This window comes from Asterias amurensis, chromosome 4 (assembly GCF_032118995.1).
Source record: "Asterias amurensis chromosome 4, ASM3211899v1".
Classification (NCBI taxonomy): domain Eukaryota; kingdom Metazoa; phylum Echinodermata; class Asteroidea; order Forcipulatida; family Asteriidae; genus Asterias; species Asterias amurensis.
In genome coordinates, this window is record NC_092651.1 from 19666640 (window position 1) to 19691969 (window position 25330).

The window sequence follows — 25330 nt, forward strand, 5'->3', positions numbered from 1 at the left end:
AATGGCGACTTCGGCTACAGCTACGGCTAGATCGCGCGCGTCTGCCTATTCTTCAACACTGGTAGACGCGCTGATCTAGACGTAGCTGTAGCCGAAGTCGTCGTTTCGGACACGGCCTAGTTGTAAAGTAGTTATAGCGCCATCAAGAGTTATAGCGCCATCAAGAGTTATCCGAAGGCCATTCACCATGTGGTCCCCGCCAACTAAAGATCAACAAGCGCTCTTTTCAAATGAGGCTCAAAAGGCAGAATTAAAAGTGGTGGAGAATCTTGAATGCTACAATTGACGAAAGTAACATTCGGAAGGGTATGTTTACCGGAACAAACCCACTATTTACAACTGGAAAATACTCAGCAATTGGCAGCTGGGAGACGGTGAATTTAATAGACAAATGAAGTTGTTGAATAGACCATTCTGGAACCTGGAGTGTATACAGACACATCAGAAAGGAACATGCCCTGCTGTGAAAATGACCAGAAGGTCATGACTGAGTTGAACTGGTGCACAGAACTTCAAGTCAGACCCGACTAGCAGTATCTGTGCAAAATTGTGGAATGGGAAAAGACTCCGCCGGGCAATCCGCAACAAAACGGTTGGTGAGTGAACATAAATAAATCATAATAAATGGCTGGCCAAGAACCAGTAACTCACCGGGCCGGTGTCAGATGCAATTATGTCCGCCATGCAATACTGTCCGCTCTGGACACTTTTGCATATATGTAATCGTGTCCGGGGCTATGCAAGAACCGTATGGGACATGTACATGACTGCACATGCATGCACGCGTGCACTGAACCTACGTATATGCAGCATGAATATTCACGTATTTTTAAGATTGCAGCGAATACCCAACAGCCGAACATTTCCCACGTCATTCATGACATGCACTTACATGTATAGCTTGTAAAAAAAATGGCGAACATGTTCCGCCGACCAAGGGCGTTTAATTTACTGCAACGACGGTTTTGCACGGGGGCGGGCACAACTGCATATGCAAATGAGTCCGGGCGGACACAATTGCATTATGCAGCAGCGTCCGGGCGGACACGATTGCATATGCAAAACCGTCCGGCCAACATTATTGCATATGCAATAATGTCCTCCGGATAGTATTGCATAGAGGACATAATTGCATGCGACACCGGCTCTATAGGCTGCTATTCATTGAATTTTTATTATTTATATTTTGTATACAATTGACACCAGAGGGTCAAAATTGTTGTGGCACTGCGAAAATGGTACAATACGAATATAGCAACAGAGGGCCCTTTTGGACTCTCCGCTTTAAAATGAAAATAACTCGCTGCTCAAATATATAACTCGTAGAGAAAAACAAGTAATGCAACAAGTGAAATTTTCCGCATCCGGCGACCTTTTTTAGCCCATATTAAAGACAGTAAAGACAGCCCATATCCAAAGCCCATATTAAAGACAATAGACACTATTGGTAATTGTCAAACACCAGTCTTGTCACTTGGTGTATCTCAACATATACATACAATAACAAACCTGTGAAAATTTGAGCTCAATCGGTCGTCGAAGTTGCGAGATAATACAGAAAGAAAAACACCCTCGTCATCCGAAGTTGTGTTCTTTCAGATTTCGAGACCTCAAATTCTAAATCTGAGGTCTCGAAATCAAATTCATGGAAACTTAGTTATTTCTCAAAAACTACGTCACTTCAGAGGGAGCTGTTTCTCAAAATGTTTTTTACTATCAACCTCTCCCCATTACTCGTAATCAAGAAAGGTTTTATGATGATAATTATTTTGAGTAATTACCAATAGTGTCCACTACCCTTAAGGCATTGTTTAGGAACCTTTTCTTTTTCAATTTGGTTCAATGGCTATCTGGTTCAAGATGATACTTGCACATCCCATCAAATAATTCATCACACAGCAGGGCTGTAGTGTCATATTTGTGAGGTACTTCCGTTGGAAAGGCTATAGAGGGAGTTTTTGAAGTGGCACCAATGCCACGACCAGGGGCAACAGAGGCCGTGACCCCCTGGCTTCAAGGCCTGTCACTGGCATGGGAATCACCAAAATGACCAGTGATTACCAATGATTTTGTTAAATTTGTGTTACAATAATAAATATATAAAAATGTAGAAATTATAACCAAAGGGGCCCAATTTCATAGAGCTGCTAAGCACAAAAATGCGCTAAGCATAACATTTTTTTCCTTGATTAAATCAGGATTATCAATCAAATTTCCACGTGATTTTCGGGATAAGCAAACAGCTGAATACCAGTAAATGCAACAAATGGCAATTCGGTTGGCAATCCCTGTTTTTATCAAGGAAGACATTTCATGCTAAGCAAATGTTTGTGCTTAGCAGCTCTATAAAATTGGGCCTAGGTTTCCTCTGTACTGGTAAAGCTACATGTAAAAAGGAACAAGATAGAATTTTAAAACAAAGTGAACACAATGTGCACCAATGTAAACATCCCGAAAAATGCATTTATTTAAATATCTTATGAACCCCAAAACAAAATATGACATGAAACTTGTGTGATGTGATACTGAGATGTAACAGAAGCAAATATAAGATTGCTTTAAATATTTAACTTCAGGGATGACAAACTTCAGACTTTTGTCTAAATAAAAACAAAAACTATGTATCTACATTGTAAAAAAAAGGTGTATATTCTTTTGATGTAAAGTAATTATTTTGATAACTTCTATAGTTCTTGAGATCCAAGAAGACCATTGAGGTCGTTAACCCTAGAGGTAGTATCACATAAATGGAGTTGACAAATCCCTACCCACTGAAATTGTGATCCGACTATTTTCAGACCCTTTTTGTCAGCAAATGATGAGCGACATCACTGCAATGAACTGGTGATTCACAAATCACATTCTTAGCCAAAATTATGCATGCATGTCATATCTGGGTAACTGGGTAACTGGGTTATCATTATGCCTTATATTCGAGAAAACAAAATATTGCTCTGTAAACTGACTGTTGCTGAAACATTCTTCAGTCAGCAGCCCTACTGAATTGTGCTTTCTAGATCCAATATTGAGTACACTGTTTAGAAGAGGAATTACATAGAGATAACAGGTGTTAGCTGTCGGATGCAAATGATGTTTTATTCTAGCCTCTCTTTCTTTAATGGAGCTTTCCCTTAATAGTGGCCTAGGCCCAATTTCATAGCGCTGCTAAGCACAACAATTTGCTCGGCATGAAACTTTTGCCTTGATAAAAACAGGATTACAAAATTTTCACGTGATTTTCAGGATTTGCAAACAACAGCTGAATACCAGTAACAAGCATTATGCAAAAAATGGAAATTTGGTTGGTAATCCTGTTTTAATCAAGGAAGAAATTTCATGCTTAGCAAATTCTTTTGCTTAGCAGCTCTATGAAATTGGACCCTGATTCCTTTCAAATCCACCCACAGAGAAACCCACTATGCCCATTCTAAACCCTTCTCCACTAGAGTGTCATTAAAACCCCAATCTTTCTTAATCCTAGAACAAATTGGGCTAGCAAGGGTTAACATTCAGATCTCCTTAGCAAAGTTTGTAGAGGCCCAGGCTAGAACAACACACTGATAACATGGTGTTGTTGACCTGGTAACCTGTCTGTGTAATGCAATATTTAGTTTGTGTTCAACAACTCTATGAAAATGTTCCTGGCTATACATTTTATATTACTGCTAAGCGGTTTTTACAGCAGGGGGGAACAAACAAATTTCAGTATTCAAAAAAAATGTTCTTTGAAAAATGAACAGGTAACAATAATATAATATAAAATTAAAATTAATAATATAAACATTACATAAACACTTGTAACCTAGGCGTATATAGAAGGGCTTGAAATTTAGATACTAAGAGAAGGTTTGTTTTAATTTCAGTTTTAAAGTGTCTAGGTACTTTTTGTAGGAAAAAAAAACAATGTCCACAGATTTACACTAAACTTACACAGTTTGAAAATAATTATAGTAGAAAGCTACCCTGAAAATATTACTTGCTGAGGTGCTGTTGTTTTTGAGAAATGAGTAAAACAATGTCATGAAAATAATGTTCGTCTCCGTAATCATGAGACCAAAAATTATTTAAGCATGTAAAAACGTATTTTCATGACATTGTTTTACTAATTTCTCAAAAACTGCAGCACCTCAGCAACTAATATTTTAATGCTCGCTTTCTACAATCATCATCTTCAAATGGTGTAAGTTTTAAGTAAATCTGTGTACATTGTGTTTTGTGTTACAAAATGTACCCAAATCCGTAAAAAAAAACCTAAAAAAAAACCTAAAAAAAACACTGACTGGCTTTTCCAGTTGTGAGTTTACTGGCCTGGCGCTGGCCTTCTGCAGCCTGCGGTCCAGTGTGAATTCCAAGCCCTTGGCACAGTCAATGAGTACAGCTGACTATGAAAAAAACTAAACAATAAATAACAATCAATAAAAGCAAATTAAAATTTTAAAGCTATATACATTTGTACATGAATTTACTCGTTTCCAACTCCTGAAAACAGTGCAATTTAATTTCTAGTTATAATTGCCATAACCTTAGAATCTTAAAAATTTAATTGTAAACATGTTTCTGTTTCACAGACATGTTAATAAATCAAATTTGGCTCCAATTGCAAATATTATTCGTTACACTACTGAACAGCAAAAATTACTTCAAAACAAAGCAAAATTGAAACTCTATACCTGCCTACCACCTCCAAGATTACATGTTTGTTGCACATAAAAATAGTGGTTGTACTGTGTATTTTTTAAATGATTAAGCATGTTTTTTAAAACTCATTTGAGACGAACTATTATTCTCTGCCTCTAGCTCTGGTGTCTAGAACAGCGTACTAACTCCCAAATATAAAAAGAAATAATTATTGATATGTTTACACCATAGTCTCTTTAATTGATTGAATCATACACAAACAAACGCAATAACTTAAGGCATGATTAATGGTAGAATAACTTTTAACAAATTAATATGCTGTCAATTAAGTCATTAGTAGATCAACTCCTTACAACGCTTTTAAAGGACACAAACGTCATGACCAGGGTTTGAACCCATACCCGGATGACTTAACAAACCGAACTTGAATCAAGTGCACTAGATAGCTCGGCTATAACTAGCCCTATATAGGACTCTTTCTCTGTCACTGTAGTATACTACGGAAGTGTGAAGCTGCCAGGGCTCGGCTATGACATGCTTTAAATACCAAACTACACGTATGCGAGTATCAAGGCCCCTCAGTCACGCAGAAAAATTAGGTCATAGCACATTCAAATTCTGCATTTGTGTATATTCCATCTACACTGCACACAAAATCAGGCCTGATACCTCACGGAGGCACCACAAGCAAATAGCTTCCATGTCCCTGGTTATTGCCTTGATGCCTCTTGGAATGTTCAAGTACAAAGTAAACATTTCCTCGTGCAGTGTCCTTCGTCAAGGAAAAGTCTGCCCCTTTACTACTCAAAGTACTCAATGTTTGCCCTATGTTTAATTTTCTGTAAATTCTTGCTAATTTCTGATTAATAGACCGTGCAAGGTTGAGTAAAAGTTTTTGTGTATTGAGTAGGGCCTATTAAGTGTGCAATACTCACACTTCCAAACCCAAATAGCAAAGATTATTATGGTCTTGGACTCTATGAAAATACTTTCTGAAGGCAAATATCTCCAAGCAAAAGCCTTTTTGGTGGACAATTTGTGTATTACATCTTTTTTTGAAAGCATTTTTTGAGATGATTGAAAACCAAAACTAACTAAAACATTAAAAAATTACCAACAAGGGGAATTTTGTTTATATTTGTGGCCAGCAGCAAAGTTTGAGAATTATTCAGCTGTGAGTAAGAGCGAGAGGTTTATGTAATGTTTTTTTGGTTTCTTCAAGCCTTACATTTTAACAGGAGAGGTTAGGAGAGAATTTTATTAGACGTATTTATATTTTAAGATCTTCCAAAATTCATTGTAAGCATGCATTGAAGTTGAAGCATAGGTTAGGGTGTTAATTAAAGCATTTATTTTGTGCAGCCTATTCAATTTCATTCATTGGTTAACCTTAATAGTTTGTCTTACGTACAAAGCTACAGGCAAAGTGTGATGAATATTTTGATGGTTTCAAATTGTCAACACTCGGGAGGAATGTTAACAACAAATGTTTCGTCAGGATTCCTAAAGCACATTCTATGCAGGATTTGTAGACACTTCTTACAGTACCAGCCAGAGTCTCTCTGTGTCTCAGAGTCTCTCTGTGCCTTTGCAATCTTCCTGACAAAGTCTTTGGCCTCACTATGCTTGGCAAGCTTCTCCAGCAGGAGATGTACACTACTTTCCACAACGTCATGTGTTATCAGTGTTTCACTGTAGAGTCTTTCAAGATCTTTATTATAGACGAAGTCTAAATAACTATCTCCGTGCAATTCAAATACAGCAACAATAAGATCAATCATGTCTTGATGATATAGCTCAGCTTGAAGGGACCTTCTTAGTGCAACATTTGTGAAAATGTCACCAACTGTGGTTGAACACTCCTCATACAGGGTAACATTGGAGAAATCTAGGAGAAAAGAAAAGAAAAACATTTGAGAAATAATTAACTATTGGTTTATTTGTTAGGCTCTACATGCAAACCTAAAATTATAAATGTGGAATCAGAAGTCAAATTTATTTGCCTAAGTAATGTTGCTTTTTTATACACCTTTTTTAATGCAAGTCACCAGACATACATGGCCTGAAGGCCACTTTAAGGTTTGGGCTACAAATCAACTATTTTTCCATGGGCCGTTGCCACCTACTCCAGGGGCTGAAACAGGAGTACAGTCAATATGGATGTAGGCTTGGGAATCGCCCATCAGAAGCCTGGCTGGTAGAGCAGTACATCCCCAACTGTTAGTGTCATGAACAGGACTTGAACCCACACTCTGCTGAATCCGGTGCTCTAAGTCGCTAGGCCATGACAAGCCATGGAATTTATTATTATTGTTGAGCTCTCACAATGAAACTTTTTAATAATAATAATAATTGTGGCTTCTTATATAGCGCACATGTCCGTCACCCAGTGACGCTCCTGGTGCTGTAACATACAGTATTTCCTGACAGATAAGGGACTGTGTTTGAAATTATGAGACCTAATTCTGATAGCACCATGTAACGCTGTGGCACAATTTGCTACTGATTTTACGAGCGATTGAAAATCACAAATCTTGTTCTTTGTCTATAATGCCTTACCTTGAGTGTTGAAATCTCCCTTTGCAATGCATTCAAACTCCTCTCCAGTAACTCTACCAGCCTTCACTGTATAGACCTGGTGTGGAATCATCAAGCCTGGTAATTGAATCTCATCCACTCCTTGAGTGAGCATCCAGTTTCGGTTAGGACGGTCCGGGTTGTGAAGACATGCACACAGTTGCAGAGCATTGCAGTTGAGCCTATGCAAACCTTTCACAGTGGCTGTTCTGTTTTGCTCACTTAACTGAATCTCCAATGGTTCATCTATTAGAAAAGACAAACATACTTTGGTTAATTGTGTCAGGTACATGTACCTCTATAACCCTCCTGATTCAAACGATGATAAACACATCGTCGGTTCATTGCAGAACCAACGCAAAGCCTCGTAAAATCCTGTTCCCAGAACTTTGTACTGTAATTTGCACATTTGGCTTACATGAAAAGACAGGCTGCCACAATTGTTTGTCACCGAATTCGGCTTCATGGGAGGCATTGTAATGTTGTATTTTGGAAATTGTTTTTTACCTTTTTATCTAGCGCTTTGAGGTCTTATTTGGCAATTTGGCGCTTTATAAATATCTTTTTATTATTATTATTATGAAGTCCATGGAGGTAAAAATTGTAAGTCTGAGCATCCGAGATTTCAGCAAACCACGGTAGAATTTTTGCCTGGATAGACTTAGGGATTTGTCAGTGGAAATATCCATTGCAGATTAGAAATGGCGGCGGATGGCAATGTACTCTCAAAGATGAATTTAAAGGTCTGAAACACTTACAGCTAGATACGAGTTGATCAGTATCAGTAGTATCCTCTGTGTCTGTGGGGGAGCATCCCGAGGAGCGAGGTTTCTTCTTAAATTGCTTGCATTTCCATGGTTTTAAGAAACATCCCAATACACCAATAACCAATACAAAAGAAACAATGGCGAGAACAAGGAAGGTAGCCATTGTAGAATCTGATAGATAAAGATAATGTGAGCAAACCAAATTAAAGATCTCCAGTTTTGTTAAGGGAGTGGTATGATCATTGGCAAAAAACTAATACAAAATATATAGATGTGTAAAGAACTGAAACTGTGCGCCGTGCCGGTGCGTTGGAGTGGCCCTGCCGGATCTTTGAGGACAACGCTCCCACGGCTTGAAATCTTGGTGAACTGTTTCGTGATTGGACGAATTATTGATAATGTATAACAATGTATAACAAAATAATAATTGTGTGCTGACCGGATGCGTTGTTTTGGCGCCCTTTCTTGCAATGTATTGTGTGATTAAGTTGTGCAGACAGACCAAATGTTAAATAAATCAGTGTGTTTCATATCGAATGGAATTTGAGTTTGTTTGTTTTTCTGTCTGCGTTTGGCTACAGAGCAAACAAGGACCCTGGCAGTACGTTACAGATGTATAAAATAAAAACTCACTAAAACTAGATTATTGCAAGTTTTTAAAAAGATTTTCACCGTAAAATCTGAAAACCTCTTAAGACAAGGTGACACACATGTAGTAAATGTAGCGTAGACTTGGCTTTTCTGGTTCGTACATTTTTCAAGGAGACAAGGATTGTTACAATGTATTATTTGTGTTTTCTGAGCGTCTGATGAAGAGAGCTTTTAATTGACACAAAACAACTCTTACATTCATCGAGCTTACTAGGAGAGGCATCCCTGGCTACCGGACAACCCAATCGCCCAGCAGGGGGCAGCTAGTGATGGAAGCTACACCACAGAGTTTTGCGAGTGCCCCCGACCGGCCAAACAGCCCTGGCTACAAGGCTACCCAATCGCCCAGCAGGGGGCAGCTAGTGATGGAAGCTACACCACAGAGTTTTGCGAGTGCCCCCGACCGGCCAAACAGCCCTGGCTACAAGGCTACCCAATTGCCCAGCAGGGGGCAGCTAGTGATGGAAGCTACACCACAGAGTTTTGCGAGTGACCCCGACGGGCCAAACAGCCCTGGCTACAAGGCTACACAATTGCCCAGCAGGGGGCAGCTAGTGATGGAAGCTACACCACAGAGTTTTGCGAGTGACCCCGACGGGCCAAACAGCCCTGGCTACCGGGCTACCCAAACGCCCAGCAGGGAGCAGCCAGTGATTGAAGCTCCAAAGCGGAGTTTTGCGAGTTACCCTTACCGGCCAAAACCTTTGCTGTTAAAGTAGTAAAAAAAATTTTCATTACCATTTTTGTCAATGTTTTTAATGTCTACTGGATTCTTCGCGATGGTATCTCCTGCTTCAGGTTTCGTTGATGTCACACCTGACAAAAAATAAATAAAGAAAATAGTTCACATTCATGAGACTTGTTGTACTCCCTCTTGGCACATTCTTGGTTGGGAAAGATATTCTGCACATCCTCTAAGTTTTTCTAAGATTTTGAAAATCCAGTTTCAGTTTTTCTAAGTTTTTGAAAATCCTATTTCAGTTTTTCAGAATGTTTGCAAATCCTATTTCAGTTCTTATGAATGTTTGCAAATCCTATTTCAGTTCTTCTGAATGTTAGCAAATCCTATTTCAGTTCTTCAGAATGTTTGCAAATCCTATTTCAGTTCTTCTGAATGTTTGCAAATCCTATTTCAGTTCTTCTGAATGTTTGCAAATCCTATTTCAGTTCTTCAAAATGTTTGCAAACTTCTCTTTCAGTATGTTAGCACCCTTCCAATCCCATACACTTTGTACTCTCTCTCTGTTTCCTCTACTGGTTGGATACCTTTGAATCTTATTCATTCATTCATTCATTCATTCATTCATTCATTCATTCATTCATGTATCATTGTTCATCATGATATAAAAACATAAAATTCCATATCTCAAGAATTATTCTTGCCTACACCCCTCCCGAGTTTAAAAGGCTATTTCAACAAATTTGCAAAGCCATTGAAGAGTATCACTTACCGGTGGTAGATTTTGCAGTGGTAGTTATAACAACTTCCTCTGCCGTGGGTTGAGGTGTTGTTACTGTGAAATATAACAGATCCAAAATATTACATTTAAATCAACATCAAGCCCCACTACAAATATTGCACTATGGTTCAAATGTGTGCAAGTTAAATGGACACATGGCTTGGGGTAGTTTACTACATTACTGGCCAAATGATACTCAGCTAAGAATATTTATTGTAGGGTTGTCATGCAAGCCTGTTTGCTTCGTTTTTGAAAGGGCAAGGACACCAAGGCATTTTCTCCTTGGTTAAAGGGCACCCTATAAGGAAATTGTAAACTTCCGCTGGAGCATTTCAAGGGCCAGGCAATGACCGGGGGCATGGAGGCAATCGCCTCAGTGCCTTTGTGAAGTATCAGGCCTGATCATGGCAGAGTGGTTTAGAACGTCAGTTTCAAGTTCTAGTTGTTGAGTCATTAGGCAGTGGGTTTCTAATCCTGGTCAAGACACGTGTGTCCTTCAGCAAGATGCTTTTTTTTACTACAATTGCGAGGGTAGAGGTTGATATTGTGTTTGAGAAAGTATTCAAAGTGCCACTACCCAGGGAGCCGAGAAAGATTACAGAAATGCTGTCGGCCCAGTGAGAACAAAAATTATTTTAAGCATTTACAATAGATTTACTTGACTCTCCTGATGTGAACTTTGCTCTGTGATTTTCACTTTTTTTCTCTCAATAACTTGACGGCTATTGAAGCTGAAACTTCTACAGTAAGTGGGGATCCATGTCATGGCCAAAAACCTGGACCTATAAAAGGTATCGAAACCCTTTAACTTAAAAAAGGGTGGTGTTTGTTGTTCTTAATAATCCAAAGATTTTATTCCCTTTGTAGTGACTTATATTGCTATTTGTATTTGTCAGGCAACAACCGTTTATTTTGGTACAGAAAACATATACATTGTATATATTTGCTACATGCAACAGCAGTTGACTTTTTCCATGTGCTTCAGCTTTTTGCATGGGCAACGCCATCTTGTTTTATGAAGTCAACAGATAAACATGCATCATTTTATTGCCCCACCTCCGCGACCTACACCATTACAACCACCTGAACCTACAGCAACACTACCAACAGTGGATGAACGACCACAGCCCCGCACAACTCGCTCTGGGAGACATGTTTACTGGCCGTCACGCTATGTCCAGTTTTTAGATTTTGGCTGAACTTCACCTTATATTCTTTGTTTAGCATCATCGACCTCTGATACCATCATCGATCTAGGAGGGGGGCTAATGTAGTGACTTATATTGCTATTTGTATTTGTCAGGCAACAGCCGTTTATTTTGGTACAGAAAACATGTACATTGTATATATTTGCTACATGCAACAGCAGTTGACTTTTTCCATGTGCTTCAGCTTTTTGCATGGGCAACGCCATCTTGTTTTATGAAGTCAACAGATGAACATGCATCATTTTATTGCTCCACCTTCGGTTTTATAACTTCAGTTAAGTTTCATTCAAAGGGTATTCAGGAAAACCCTATTTGGCCATTGCTAACACTGTATACTACATATCTTCGCTCCAAGTATTGTGAGGGATTCCAGCACCTTTTTCTGTGGAAAAGCGTAACAATTCTAAGTTGCAATTCGTGCGGTTTGACTCTTAATCTTTGGAGTACGTGCGCTACATTCGTGCACGTTTTGACCATCGCTGTGATTCACCATTGGAAGAGCGGATGGTCATCTTATCAGTACTTTTACGCAAGTAAATTGACGGTGTTTTACATTTACTTCACCTTCAATATCCATGAAACGCATACCTTTTGGCGCATTGATCTCTTCACAAAATGTTTCGTTAGCTAGAGGATAACTTCCTAAATTCAGGTACGAGCTGCAGACTTTAGGGCAGAACCCATTTTGAATGCATGGTTTGTAAATGTTGAGGTGTCCATGTTGGTCAAGATCAAATGGATCTTCTGGGCAAAATGCACAGTGAATGCAATCACCATGTAGACAAAATTTTCTGGTGAGACAAAGAAAAAACAAAATACAAGTGTAAAGAAATACACTATAATACTACTAATAATAATAATAAAAATAATGATAATAATAATAATAATAATAATAATAATAACCGTATTTATAACGCGCCTTTTGCCAAAAGATACAAAGTGGCAGGTATTTTGACTGCAAGGAGTGGGGCGAAGTTTGAATTATGAGACCTAATCCTTAGCACCATGTTATGGTTTACAAGATGCTGTGGCGCAATATGCTGCCAATCCAGCCAGGAACACCAGGGCGAACCCCTTCTCTTTTTCGATAAGTCTATGGGTTCTTTTACACAACACATGGGACCAACGTCTTTGCGTCCCATCCGAAGGACGAAGCAATGGTTAATTGTCTTGCTTAAGGACATGCGTTTTACAGCTGGGGATTCGAACCCACACTCTGCTGATCAGAAACATCAGAGTTTGAATTCGGTGCTCTTAACCGCTCGGCCACGACACTAATCAACAATGCACTTTTTTTAGATGAATGTTTTACACTGTTTAAATTTACATTGTGTTAAAAAAAATAAGCATACAAAAACTGTTTAAAATATGTGTTTGTATAGATAATCTTCCCATAAAGGAAACTCGGCAAACTCCCCCGCAAGGGAACTTAAACAGCCGATGATCGGCAAATTCTCTCTCAAGCAAACATACATCTATGATTATAAATTGCACAAGTAAAAGGCTAACTGTGATTTCACACAAATACATGTCTTTATGGTAATTTTCTTGGTGGATCTATTGATTCCATTCCTCCAGAGTAGATTCAGAACTTACCCTGAATTGTTGTCACACGGCGGATCACATTTCCACTCTTCGGGGTCCCTTTCAACTATAGTTGGTATTCTTTGTTCAGTCACTGAAGCCAACATTATCAATATGAAGCCTTGGACCACGATTAGCTGTGAAAGTAAAACAGAAATTCCACACTTACTCATGATTGGGTGCCAAGGCTTAAGCCAGGGTTTGGTTAAAGGGCGTCAAAATTTGCTGGCAATTTCAACTCATGGTGTCCAAATTAGTTTAAAACTGATCACTTACATTTCATTTACAAAGAGAAAACGGATGAAACAGGGTGTCCACATTTAAAAAAAGGTGTCCAAAAGACACCCTCTCTGGCTACATGTAACACTATATGTTGGGTGCTTAGTGGAAAAACATCGAGGCTGTTCAACATGGACCTTCTCTTCCAGGAACGCATACTTTTACAATGTCTGTCCCATCAAATTCTGAATCAAACACATTTTTTTAAACACAATAAACCCAAACCCCCTCCCCCTAAGTTCAGTTTGAAAAGGTGTAAATTTTTTTAGATATATCTAAAATAAATCTAGAGCTGTTTTTTGTGAATAATCAGTAATTGGATAAAAAATAACAAGCTGAGAAAAGTGGTTGACAGCAATGTTTCTCAGATTAAAATTTGGCGGCATAAAACCTCATAATATCTTTCTACATAAATATAGGGCCTATTACTTTGAAGTGAAATGTTTCTCAACTTGCATAACAGGCCTACTATCGAAAGCTTCTGTTTTTCTATTCAAGTAAGTTTTCTTGTCATTGTTTAGAGTGATTACCAACCGAATACCTTCCCTTTCACAGATTTACATAAAACTTAGAAAACATGCAGTGATTTACATTTTCCAATGTCTAAATCTCGTAGCAAAATACATTATTACCTTTGTGTGCAGCTGCAAATCCATGATTTCAAACTGCTTCACTTGGATTGATGACTAGAACTTGGAAGAGAGCGCAATACACAATGAAAGCTGCAAAAATAAAAGGCAAACAAATACCAGGTTTTAAAATAAGGTCAAGACAACAAAAACAAAAAAAACGAAAGTATAATTTTTTTGGGATGAGCCTAAAACATAAACATGGCATGTATGTTAGGCTAAACAATGCAGATTTCATAATGCTTAGTTTTAACTTCTTGTGCATAGTTGGTTGACTCAACTCAGATACTCCTAGAACTATACAGTTCGTTCTGCTATCGTCTCCACACGAAAGCAGTATTTGATGGTCGAAGAAACTGGGTCCTGGTAAAGAAAGTGAACACTGGACATCCATTTCCTGTTCTGCATTTGTTTATATCCAACCCAATTATGAAAGTGTCAACTTCCTCAACCTCCACACACACACCGTACAATGTCAACAAAAAGGTTTCTGAAAACTACGAAAATAAGATTTAAGAAGGCCCCATTCTATGGGGTGATAATCTCTTTTTTTTTATAAAAAGGAATTGACATGTGATATCGTATGGCAGCAGATTTCAACATACATTGCCATGTGCACAACTACATATAGAACTAGACCCAGCTGCCCAGTAACTGGGGCACTGTACTCATTTTTTTAAATTTTGACATTATCGGTCGTACCTGACAGAAAATGTCAACATTTCGAAAAAGGAATACAGCGCCCCAATTACTGGGTCTAATATAGAACTTGAACTTGAAGAAAAGCGACCCCTGGCCAGTTGATTTACTACCTCCATGCTGATACCTTACTGATACCATGGTGTGGAGGCAGAACACTGGCTGGGTTTAGTTTTAGCCCAAGAATAAAGCGTGCATGCATGCGGTGAGGCAATGACGACTGTGTCCTGTGATTGTGAATGATCGTTAAAAAAGTCCAAGTCTATCTCTAATCATCCTAAATCATAAATGGAAATGGAATGATAAACTATGATGATATTTAGCCCACCTTGTTGAGCTGTTAATGGCTCCGCTTTTACTATCGGTCTCATCACTGTCGCCACTACAGTGATGTCATCTCATCACTGATGAGACCGATGTTTTATAAAAGCATGAAAAGCGGAGCAAGGTCACAAGGTGGGCTAGATGATATTCACTTCAGTGTTTTTTCTTCTTACCACATATGAGACCATGAAGGGCCAGCGGACATCAGGAAAGGCCAGAACAGTTCACATGATGAGATATGTAAAAGGAAAAGAAAAATAACCACACTTTTTGAGTCAGGAATTACGGAAAAATCAACGTTTTACGCTCAAGGGAAATTCCCACGACCGTTTCCTTGTTGTTGCGACAGCCGAGTAAACCGCCCTCTGTTGTTGATTTTCGGATAACCCCTATAATTATAGACTGGCCACCTGTTTTGTATGGTTTTTTTTTACGCCCCTCGAAGAAGGGGGTGTCAATCGAGGACGAAACTCAGTCTTGTCCGCTGTGACACTTGGTCTTCTTGTATTGATAAGTTAGGGAATTTTACGGGGACACCGTAACATTAAGACACAGTTACTGGGGCACTGCACTCACACCATTTTTCGAAATGTTGGTATAAATCTGCGCCCAACATTATTATTATTATTATTATTATTATTATTATTATTATTATTATTATTATTATTATTATTATTATTATTATTATTATTATTATTATTATTATTATTATTATTATTATTATTATTATTATTATTATTATTATTATTATTATTATTATTATTATTATTATTATTATTATTATTATTATTATTATTATTATTATTATTATCATTATCATTATCATTATCATTATCATTATCATTATTATTATTATTATTATTATTATTATTATTATTATTATTATTATTATTATTATTATTATTATTATTATTATTATTATTATTATTATTATTATTATTATTATTATTATTATTATTATTATTATTATTATTATTATTATTATTATTATTATTATTATTATTATTATTATTATTATTATTATTATTATTATTATTATTATTATTATTTATTCGGCCAGTGTCAAAAACAAATACATACAAGTAAAACAAGGATAATAAGACATCAAAAAAGGTAACTTAAATACAGGGTAACTAGAGGAGCGGGATTAAACAAAAGGGTACAGGACAGGTACGGGATGTGGAGGAAGGAAGAGGAAGGGACAACAATCCATTCTAAGACGGCCAGGATAAACAAAAGCGTACTACTACACTATGACTCAAAAGCCTGCTTATCCAATCCTCGAATAGAGTATAAATACAAAAATCACTATGATAAACACTTAGATACTATAAATAAACAAATATAAATAGATACTTTGAGTAAAACTATTAAAAAATGTGAAGCACTAGATAGATATTTGATAGATTAAGAGGTGCTAACAAACTCGACACCAATTGAAGCTATTTAAACAAGTTATTTAAAAAGAAAAACAGAATAGATAAATAATAAATCTTACATTAATACATGAATGAATGAATAGATAGATAGATAGGTAGATAAAGAAAGAAATAAAGGAAGGGAGGAAGGAGGGAGGGAGGGAGAGGGGGAGAGAAAGAAAGAATTAGTTAAAGAAAGAAAGAAATAAGTAAATAAATAAATAAATAAATAAATAAATGAAAAAGTAATTGAGTAAATCAATAAATAAATAAATAAAGGAATAATTAAATAAATAAATAAATAAACAAATAAATGATGAATAATAAACAAAAGAACGAACGAACGAATGAATAAATAAATTAATTAATAAGTAGCGAAATGAACAAACAGATAAATAAATAAAAAATAAAAAATAATAAATTAATCAATCAAACAAACAAAAGATAATTTCAAAAATAGATAAATAAATAACCATTAAGTTGGGAAAAAAATCAATACAGATCAAATCAAGTCAAAACAGATCAAATCAAATACAATCCATTAGCATTAAACATCATTATTGAAATAACTAGACAGTTGGTTGTTAAAACCCCTCCAAGAGTCAAGAATGACCGAGTTCTTAACGGCGGTTGGCAAGCTACTCCAGATACGAGGGAAAGAATGAATTAGAGAATTCTTCAGGCAATGAGTTCTGGCAAAGTGATGGTTGAAGGTCAGAGTGTCCAAGTGACGGGTATTGATTTGGGTGAGGGAAGTAACTGCGGAGCATTTGACTTGTCCAAATAAACATTTCATGGTAAATAGAACAGTTAGTCTGTTTCTCCGGGCATCTAAGCTTAGCAGGTTCAGTGATTTGAGTCTATTATCATATGACATGACACCTCTTTGTTGCTTGAGACACATCCTGGTAGCTCTCCTTTGCACTCTTTCCAATTGGGACGACATAGTTGCTGTGTAAGGGGACCAGGCAGGCAGACCATATTCTAGCACTGGAAGAACTAAGGAACGGTAAAGTGATAGTAGTGCCTCTGTGGATGATCCCCCTGCGACATGCCATATAAAACCAAGAGTTTTGTTTGCTTTTTTGACAACAGCATCAACGTGGTCGGTCCAGGTGAGGGTGTTGTTGATGATCGCTCCAAGATATTTGTAGGTTGATGTGACTGCAAGCTCTGAACCATGCAGTGTGTAGTAAGGTAGAGTCAGTGTTTTTTTGGAGCGTGTCATGTGCATGACCTTTGACTTGACAATGTTGATTTTCATGCCATTAGATTCGCTCCATCGACCAATGGCGTTGATGTTGAGTCGAGGGTCCCAGAAACCCCCAGACAAAACACAAAAGGCCCAGAGAGTACTAGGTGTGACAAGTACGTGTTTGGCCAAAGAGAGAACAACATTAGTGTTAATAAAATAAATCACTTTTCGAAACTACGCCGTTTATTTTCGAATCGGATCGTTACGTTTGGGCACAAAAAGCAGCTGAGAACAACAACAACAACAACAACAACAACAACAACAACCACAACAACAACAACAACAACAACCACAACAACAGCAACTAACAACAACAACATCACCAAGTACTTATGCTTACCAAATTAAGATTGCCAGCCAAAATACCAAGTCACATGTAACTGGTATCCTGCTCACTTACCAAACGGAACATAATAAATGTTAAATTTATTTCGCAAAAAAAAAAAATCTCCATACCGGATTCGGAGATAATACAAAATTACCTGCTGGTTAGTGTTCTAACCTTTTACCCCCGTCCCGACCGGTTGGTAAGCCAATGTTTACAAACCACAAAATCGTCATTAACGTGCAGTGGGTCTATGATAGACTATGGTTACCACCTGACAATCCCAATCGCTTATAGCCCCGACTGTGCAACCTGACTATAATTATGCATATTTCCTGGTGTTAAATCGGTTTACTGCGTTACGCATTAAACCCTATTAAAGCCAACTTGCTCCATTGTGTCGGTACTCTTTGCACGGGACAGAAACTTAAAACCCACTTTAAAAGGGGCTGATCTTGGTGCAAACTCCGTCAAGTTGTTGGACTCCAATAACATACATGGCACCGTGGAAAGGCTTTGGTTCAGTAGCAGGGTACAGCCCTCAAAATACAGAACTGAAAGAAGCGTGTTTCAACCATTTCGACGGGGACAGGTAAAGTATTAATTATTGCGTTTGACAACACTCGGTTGCAAACCCATGATTATTATATAGCGGGGTACCATTAATATTGACAGAGGGGCAAACAACTTCCTCGCAAGTCCAAAAACATCTCTGTTTTATAGAAACAAGGTTGAGGAAGTTCAAATGAAGGGTGTGATATCACGAACATCCATTTTGTAGAGTCAAACACATTTTTTCTAAAAAAAAGGCGTTTACATCTTGTGTCATGAAATAATTATTATTAAAAAAATACACAATTGCAATGAATGTTTATGGGAATCATTACATTTTATATACCGTTACAATATTTGTTTCCAGCCATACTCACTATATATATAACGTAAAAACCGGCTTTTTTCATTGCCAAAAGCGCCAAGCCCTTTGCAATTTCCCCCACAACAAGATGAAACTTTTTTGAGTTTGCAGCTTTTAAACAACCAACTGCTGTTCATCTTGATTGCAACAAACAACACACACTAAGGCCCACCTATGTGTGCATTGCGGGCTTTTGTCAATGTTACGTACACTCAAAGTCCAAAGGACAATATCATTGTAATATTATTGATATTTTAAAAATGAACCACCACTTGAGTTTGCTATCTCCTCTTGCCGTGCCTTGGTATGGTCGGCATTGCATTATCTTCGAACCTTTATCACGGTGTGGGTGGCCATCTTGAATTTACTCCATTCCAACTCATTGTAACCAAACTGAGGCTGGACGAAATAAAAGTCTGGTGCCATGTTTGCGCAATGAATGTTAGCATTCATTACTGTTATGGAAACAGGGAACATGATCAAGATGGTGACAGCGTGATAAAGGTCTATAATTAATGCTGACTCTCTGGTCAAGTCTCGCGTGTCTTCGCGCGATTTTTTTTCCTTCACAGACTTGAGCCTTCCAGGCACACAACGTACTCATAGTTGTCCCTGTCTGAGATCGTATGCAATCAAAAGGGCTCAGGACAAAAACATGGAATTACTGTTTATAATATTGTTGGCAGAATGACAATGTTAAAATGCTTTGCCATCCCAATGCAGAGTTTACCCTTCCCATAATGACCTAATAAAGTGACCGGATATCAAACTTTCAAAACAAAAAAATCAAACTTTCTCTCAAGATACGCAAGTGAAAACATCTCCGCCTCTATGATTTTTTTAACTCAAAATTCCTTGGATTATAATTTTCTTCCATTTATTAAAATTCAATCCAGGGATGGCTCCCTCAACGAGGATGAATTTCACAGCCTCTGTTGCGATCTCTTCACGATCGATGGGACTGGTCACGTGGTGTCTAAGTCGGAATCATTGGCTATGATGAAAGTTTTGGGCGGGAAAGAGGTAAGTTTTGTTTGTGTTGGTCTTAAAAGGCTTTTATAATAAATTGAACGAAATAGTATGAGTAAAAGTAGGTATTGACATTTCAGCACAAATAAAAAGACTCGCTACATCCCAATTATTATTACTGGCGTTAATCTTGCATTTTGTCCTTTTAAAGCATATTATTATTAATTTGTACTTCAGTTTAATGGGCATATCACCCGGGAAGGATTCGACCATTGCTGGAGGTTCTGGTTTAATCAGGTACATTGTATTGTCATTACAAATAGTGTTTGTTACTTTAAAATACGAAGAAACTATAAATAAATAGACGTACATATGCGGGTACAACCATGTGTCAAACTCTTTTGTGTGAATGTCGGCTCTGAGAAGAGCCGGTTTGGTCTTGACGTTTCGAGCAGTATACTCTGCTCGTCTTCAGGAGAAATTCGTATTCACTTCAAAATATTTCTCAGCATTTTTGTTTAAAGTGTCAAAGAACTATGCAACACAATTGGTGTGAGCTTGTGGAACCAATAAGAGCTGTTAAAGACAGTGGACACTATTGGTAATTGTCAAAGACTATTCTTCACAGTTGGTGTATCTCAACATATGCATAAACAAACCTGTGGAAATTTGAGCTCAATCGGTCGTCGAATTTGCGAGATAATAATGAAAGAAAAAACAGCCTTGTCACACGAAGTTGTGTGCTTTCTGATGCTTGATTTCGAGACCTCAAATTCTAAACTTGAGGTCTCGAAATCAAATTCGTGGAAAATTACTTCTTTCTTGAAAACTACGTCACTTCAGAGGGAGCTGTTTCTCACAATGTTTTATACCATCTATCTCTCACCATTACTTGTATTTAAGAAAGATTTTATGATGATAAATATTTTGAGTAATTACAAATAGTATCCACTGCCTTTAACAAACAGAAGAGGTGCAATGAATGCAGGTGTTTACACATTTCAATGTGTATGAGAGCCTTCGAGGAATTCCCGACGGAAAATGACGGTCAATCCAGCCGATTCTTCATAATACAATTTTGTACAGAAGATTATCATTGTGGGATTGTATTTTCCTTTCAGATTTTGACCCCGAAGGCCGCATTGATTGTTGTAGACGTCCAAAATGACTTCATTGATGGTACACTTGCACTTCGGAACTGCCCAGCCAGTCAAGAGGGAGCCGACGTTGTACCGGTCATTAACCAGTTAATAAACTATTATAACCCCAGTTAGAATTGACCTTCTGGTTTCCATGAGTTGTCTGATCTCTATACTAGAGATCAATGAGATGTACTGATCATTAACCAGTTAAACTATAACAACCCTAGTTAGAATTGACCTTTGATCTGGACGTCTCCATACGCCTCTCTTAATACTTATGCATGACGTCATAATTCGTACCCAAAATGAGGCTATGGGCGCACGTCCCCCGTCACTTGCAGTGGCTGCGCCCATCGCCTCGTTTTGAGTTAGCATTGTGACCTACCTCATACATGTACATAAATATTACGAGTGGCGTATAGAGTTGTCTGAATAGATATCAATGAGTTATACCGATCATTAACCAGTTAATAAACTATTATAACCCCGGTTAGAGTTGACCTTTGATCTGGTTTACATAGAGTTCAGGTCAACTTTGGGTACTGCGTGACTCGTCTGAGGATCAAAATGACACGAATTTTTAGCTTTAAGAAGACTGAACCCGATTAGGATCTTGGGTATTTTTAGCAAGAAAAATGGACCATACTGACTGGGAATGGGTCTCGCACATTGAACCCTGATTTTGTTCAATGGAGATTTCGAGTATGTTTGCAGCTTAGCTAAAACTGAACTGACGAGGTATTTACATAAACAATATTGTTAGGCAAAACTACCAAAAAACTGTGGAGAGACATCGTTATACAGTCATGACATAATGGCCAGAGAGGCAACAATGGGATACTTTGGAACGCTAGGTGGCAGCAGACTTACCAGGTAAATTTCCCTTTAGTTCTAATAAGCATACGCACATTGCAGAACACAATGGATTTCTGGTAGGTTACCCGTACCTTTAGTTCCCCCTTTTGGATACCTTGTATTTAATAATAATCTCAGTGTTATTATTTTAATAACATAGGCTGCTGGATTTTGTTCAGTTTGACGTGGTGGTATACACGAAAGATCTCCACCCTCCAAATCACATGTCCTTCTATGATAATCTGCATCTCAGGAGACTCCACCCATCCAGCAAGGTATGACCAATAGCAATGACGGCTGAAATGACGTAATGATAATATTATGCACATACCTGAATTTATAACGAGGAAAATGATTTGAAACTTTGCGTGGTTTGAGTATAATCAGTTGGGGTTTGCGGTAGAAGCTGCCATGGTGCTTCTGAAAACCTCACCTGTTAATTATTGTTCATTTGCATGATGGACTTGCGGTCCTTCGTTATGGACGTACCAACACGGATTGATGAATACCATCGTCCTCCTGGAAGCGGACAGGCCGCACCGACAAGACAATGTCGGCACCATGCAAGTTGGGTGTGCATGTGCTTATCACAACATTTTAGATGGGTAATTTTTCCAACATCAGTTTTCTTTTAATTTATTGTGTGTATTTATTTATTTTGTAATATTGCGTCTGCCCGTATTTATTCAAAACTGTCTCTTCAATTCGAAGGTAAAAGCTGAAGACGCCCGCATGTTGGACACCGTCGTGTTTGACAGAATGCCGTTAGTCGATCAGACTTTGTGGCCCGTGCATTGCATAGAGGGCACTTACGGAGCGGAGTTTCATCCAGATCTAAAAGTAAGGAGTTTATTTCTTGTAAAAAGAATACAAAAAAAAAATAAATAAGTAAAAATTAGCAAAAAAAAAAAATATACATATGTACAAGAATACAATCGGTTGCCATAACACTAAAAGATCATCTTTCAACGTTGTCGTTTAGCGCCATAGCCATTACCGAAATCTCCTGACGATCGGGAGCGGGATAGTTTGCAAGGTATTTTCATTTTTTTTTCAAAAACTGTCATTTCAGATTGTCGACAACCACATCATAGCTCCAAAGGGAACGGACCCCGAGATTGAAAGCTACTCTGTCCTTATGGATAACACAAAACAAGTCAATAAGGAACTGGTTGCCGAATTAAGGCAGAGAGCGATCACTGACGTTTACGTCTGTGGTCTAGCTTACGATCTCTGCGCAGGCAGCACGGCGATGGATGCCCAAAGTCTCGGGTACCGGACTATGGTAGTCGAGGACGCCACGCGTTGCGTGTGCCATGAGAAGACAAGAGCTATGGAACAGGGATTGCTCAATGCTGGGTGTTTGGTTGGCAAAGCGTCAGAGGTTAGTGTAGAAAAACTGAACGTTTCCAAATTGGCGGCTAAAGCCGTGTTTTCATTGCACTTAAAAAGGTTAACTTACCGCCGCAGGCCCGAGGAAAGTTACAAGACCCAAAAGTCCAATGCGAACGCGGCTTAAGGCTACAAAGGCTGGATTGCGCAAAAGTAACGATATTTATTTATTTCTCGTAATTTCCGTTCTGTTAGAGTTGCAACATTTTCAAATCGGCACTATAGTTGATAAAAAGACGGTATGTAAGAAGAGCGTCCTTGCAGAGATGTCGACAGGGAGTGCTCGTTTCTGCATCTCCATTGTTCCGTCATTATTTTGTGTATTTATTAATTTGATGAAACTGACATTTTAATGTCCTCTCCCACAGGTTCCAGCTATGGTATCAATGCAGACAAGACCTCCTCGATGGGGGCTAGTGGCGGCACTTAACGTAGCGGCCAAGCTCGGTACTGGTCCTCTTTAACTAATATAAACCATCGTGAATAAGAAACGCCACAGGACCACGAGGAACATCGACTATCCATAAAACTCGTATTTGCAAATCGAGGGTGCCCCCCCCCCCTCCCCGAGCCTGTAAGCCGGAGTACCATGGAATTCTGTCCGCCGGAGATTCGGTTCTCCGATGGGTTAACATGGGCTTAGGATATGAGGAGGATTCAAAAGAGAGCGCTATCAGAAGAAGTTTGTACACAGTTTCCCCATATTGGGTGGGGGGGGGGGGGAGGGGAATCTCCGGGGGAATCTCCGTGGGATCTCCTGCCACACAGGAGTCTGTGGCCGACCGGGACCCGAGCTGAATCGATATTAAAAGGGCTTTAATAATAATGAATGTTCTCCACAAAGCCTTTTTAGTTTAAACATCAGTATGTCCACATATTATGTTCATAACGTCTACAGTTTCCAGGCTCCTATTGTAAAATAAAATGATTTTGAAATTATATCCGAAACAATGATTGAAAAGTGGTACACTATAAAACGTTTGGATAATTACCCTTTTTACCTATCTAACTGCTAATATAGAAAAGAACAACAATTTTAAAGAAGAAAGTGTGGCACGCGCCACCATGTGTATGTATAGTCATGGTGGGAGATCCGTCCTATTAGTTTGCATTAAAACGATATGGAGATTAAAAACTAAATCGTTTTTATGCAGTCATTTAAAAATTATATTTAAAGCATTTTGAGAAACATTTTACATCGAAGTATTTTGCTTTTAGTTCCGGTTCAAAAGGAGTTAGGCCACCTACTCAAAAGTACTATAATGGCTATTTATAGAACTGCAGCTTTTGATTATATATCCACATTGAGAAACATTTCCCTTCCAAGGAGTATGGATTGTAGAGAGAAATTCAAGATCATCTTAAAGTCACCTGGAAGTGGTATTTTTTCAAAATAAAGCTTTTGTCAATAATATATGTGTTTTGATGAGTGGAATGTGAATAAACAAATAACTAAGGTTTTAAAAAATCAGTTATTATGTTATTTACTAATTTAAGAGTATACCCCGACCCGAGAGGGCGCTGTTCGTGACGTCAATCGAGGCAGACTTTGCCTGTAATGCGTAGAGTAAACACAATTGCAAAGTACATGTACGGACCAAGTCGTGAGTTTGTACGTTTAAAAAAAAATTGTTTTTTGTTTTTTTCCGGCAATGCTGACCAGGTGTATTGCTGCTGAATGCAGAAAAACACTTTTTGAAATGTACCAACTCACGACTTGGACATACATGTACTTTGCACGTGTATTTACTATACGCATTGCAGGCAAAGTCTGCCTCGATTGACGTCACAAAAGGGGTAGGCGGAGTCAGCCCCAAAACAACTTTATATATTTTTTAAACATATAAATCGTGACAAACAATTACTAAAAAAATTGTTTTATTGTTCGTAAGCATATACTCTTATGTTTGAAAGAAAAAGAATTCTATTTCCAGGTGACTTTAAAGGAACACGTTGCCTTGGATCGGTCGAGTTAGTCTTTGAAAAGCGTTTGTAACCGTTTGTTATAAAATGCATATGATTAGAAAGATGTTTTAAAAGTAGTAAGAATACAATGATCCACACACATTTGCCTCGAATTGCGTGGTGTTCCTTTTACTTTGCGAACTAACGCGGTCGGCCATTTATGGGAGTAAAAAGTTTGACTCCCAAATGGCCGAGCGTGTTTGTCGACGAGGTAAAAGGAAAACCACGCAATTTCGAGTGATACTTGTGTGGATCATTATATTCTACTTTTAAAATA

The 25330-nt window shown here is 38.1% G+C and overlaps 3 protein-coding genes across 6 annotated transcripts; 1 reads left to right on the plus strand and 2 right to left on the minus strand.

Annotated features, from left to right (window-relative positions):
• Positions 1-506: 506 nt before the first annotated feature.
• On the plus strand, positions 507-23762 carry LOC139936171 (nicotinamidase-like). 3 transcript variants are annotated; one of them, XM_071930933.1, is made up of 8 exons: positions 507-596; positions 19627-19753; positions 19937-19996; positions 20821-20945; positions 21857-21971; positions 22408-22536; positions 22769-23080; positions 23457-23762. In XM_071930933.1, the coding sequence occupies exons 2-8, from the start codon at positions 19727-19729 to the stop codon at positions 23550-23552; spliced, it is 864 nt and encodes a 287-aa protein (XP_071787034.1). In that variant the 5' UTR covers positions 507-596; positions 19627-19726; the 3' UTR covers positions 23553-23762. The 3 variants fall into 3 exon arrangements, with proteins under 3 accessions (XP_071787034.1, XP_071787033.1, XP_071787032.1); XM_071930931.1 differs by lacking the exon at positions 507-596 and adding an exon at positions 18136-18406; XM_071930932.1 differs by lacking the exons at positions 507-596; positions 19937-19996 and adding an exon at positions 18133-18406.
• On the minus strand, positions 2459-15156 carry LOC139936366 (uncharacterized). 2 transcript variants are annotated; one of them, XM_071931176.1, is made up of 9 exons: positions 14990-15156; positions 13797-13886; positions 12898-13022; positions 11890-12092; positions 10085-10147; positions 9372-9449; positions 7974-8153; positions 7198-7461; positions 2459-6526 (listed from the first exon to the last, which is right to left on the minus strand). In XM_071931176.1, exons 2-9 carry the CDS (start codon positions 13818-13820, stop codon positions 6096-6098), a joined length of 1368 nt encoding a protein of 455 aa, XP_071787277.1. In that variant the 5' UTR covers positions 13821-13886; positions 14990-15156; the 3' UTR covers positions 2459-6095. The 2 variants fall into 2 exon arrangements, with proteins under 2 accessions (XP_071787277.1, XP_071787278.1); XM_071931177.1 differs by lacking the exon at positions 14990-15156 and adding an exon at positions 14821-14891.
• On the minus strand, positions 16782-17498 carry LOC139936448 (uncharacterized). The gene has a single exon (XM_071931265.1). It carries the CDS (start codon positions 17496-17498, stop codon positions 16782-16784), a length of 717 nt encoding a protein of 238 aa, XP_071787366.1.
• Positions 23763-25330: the final 1568 nt, after the last annotated feature.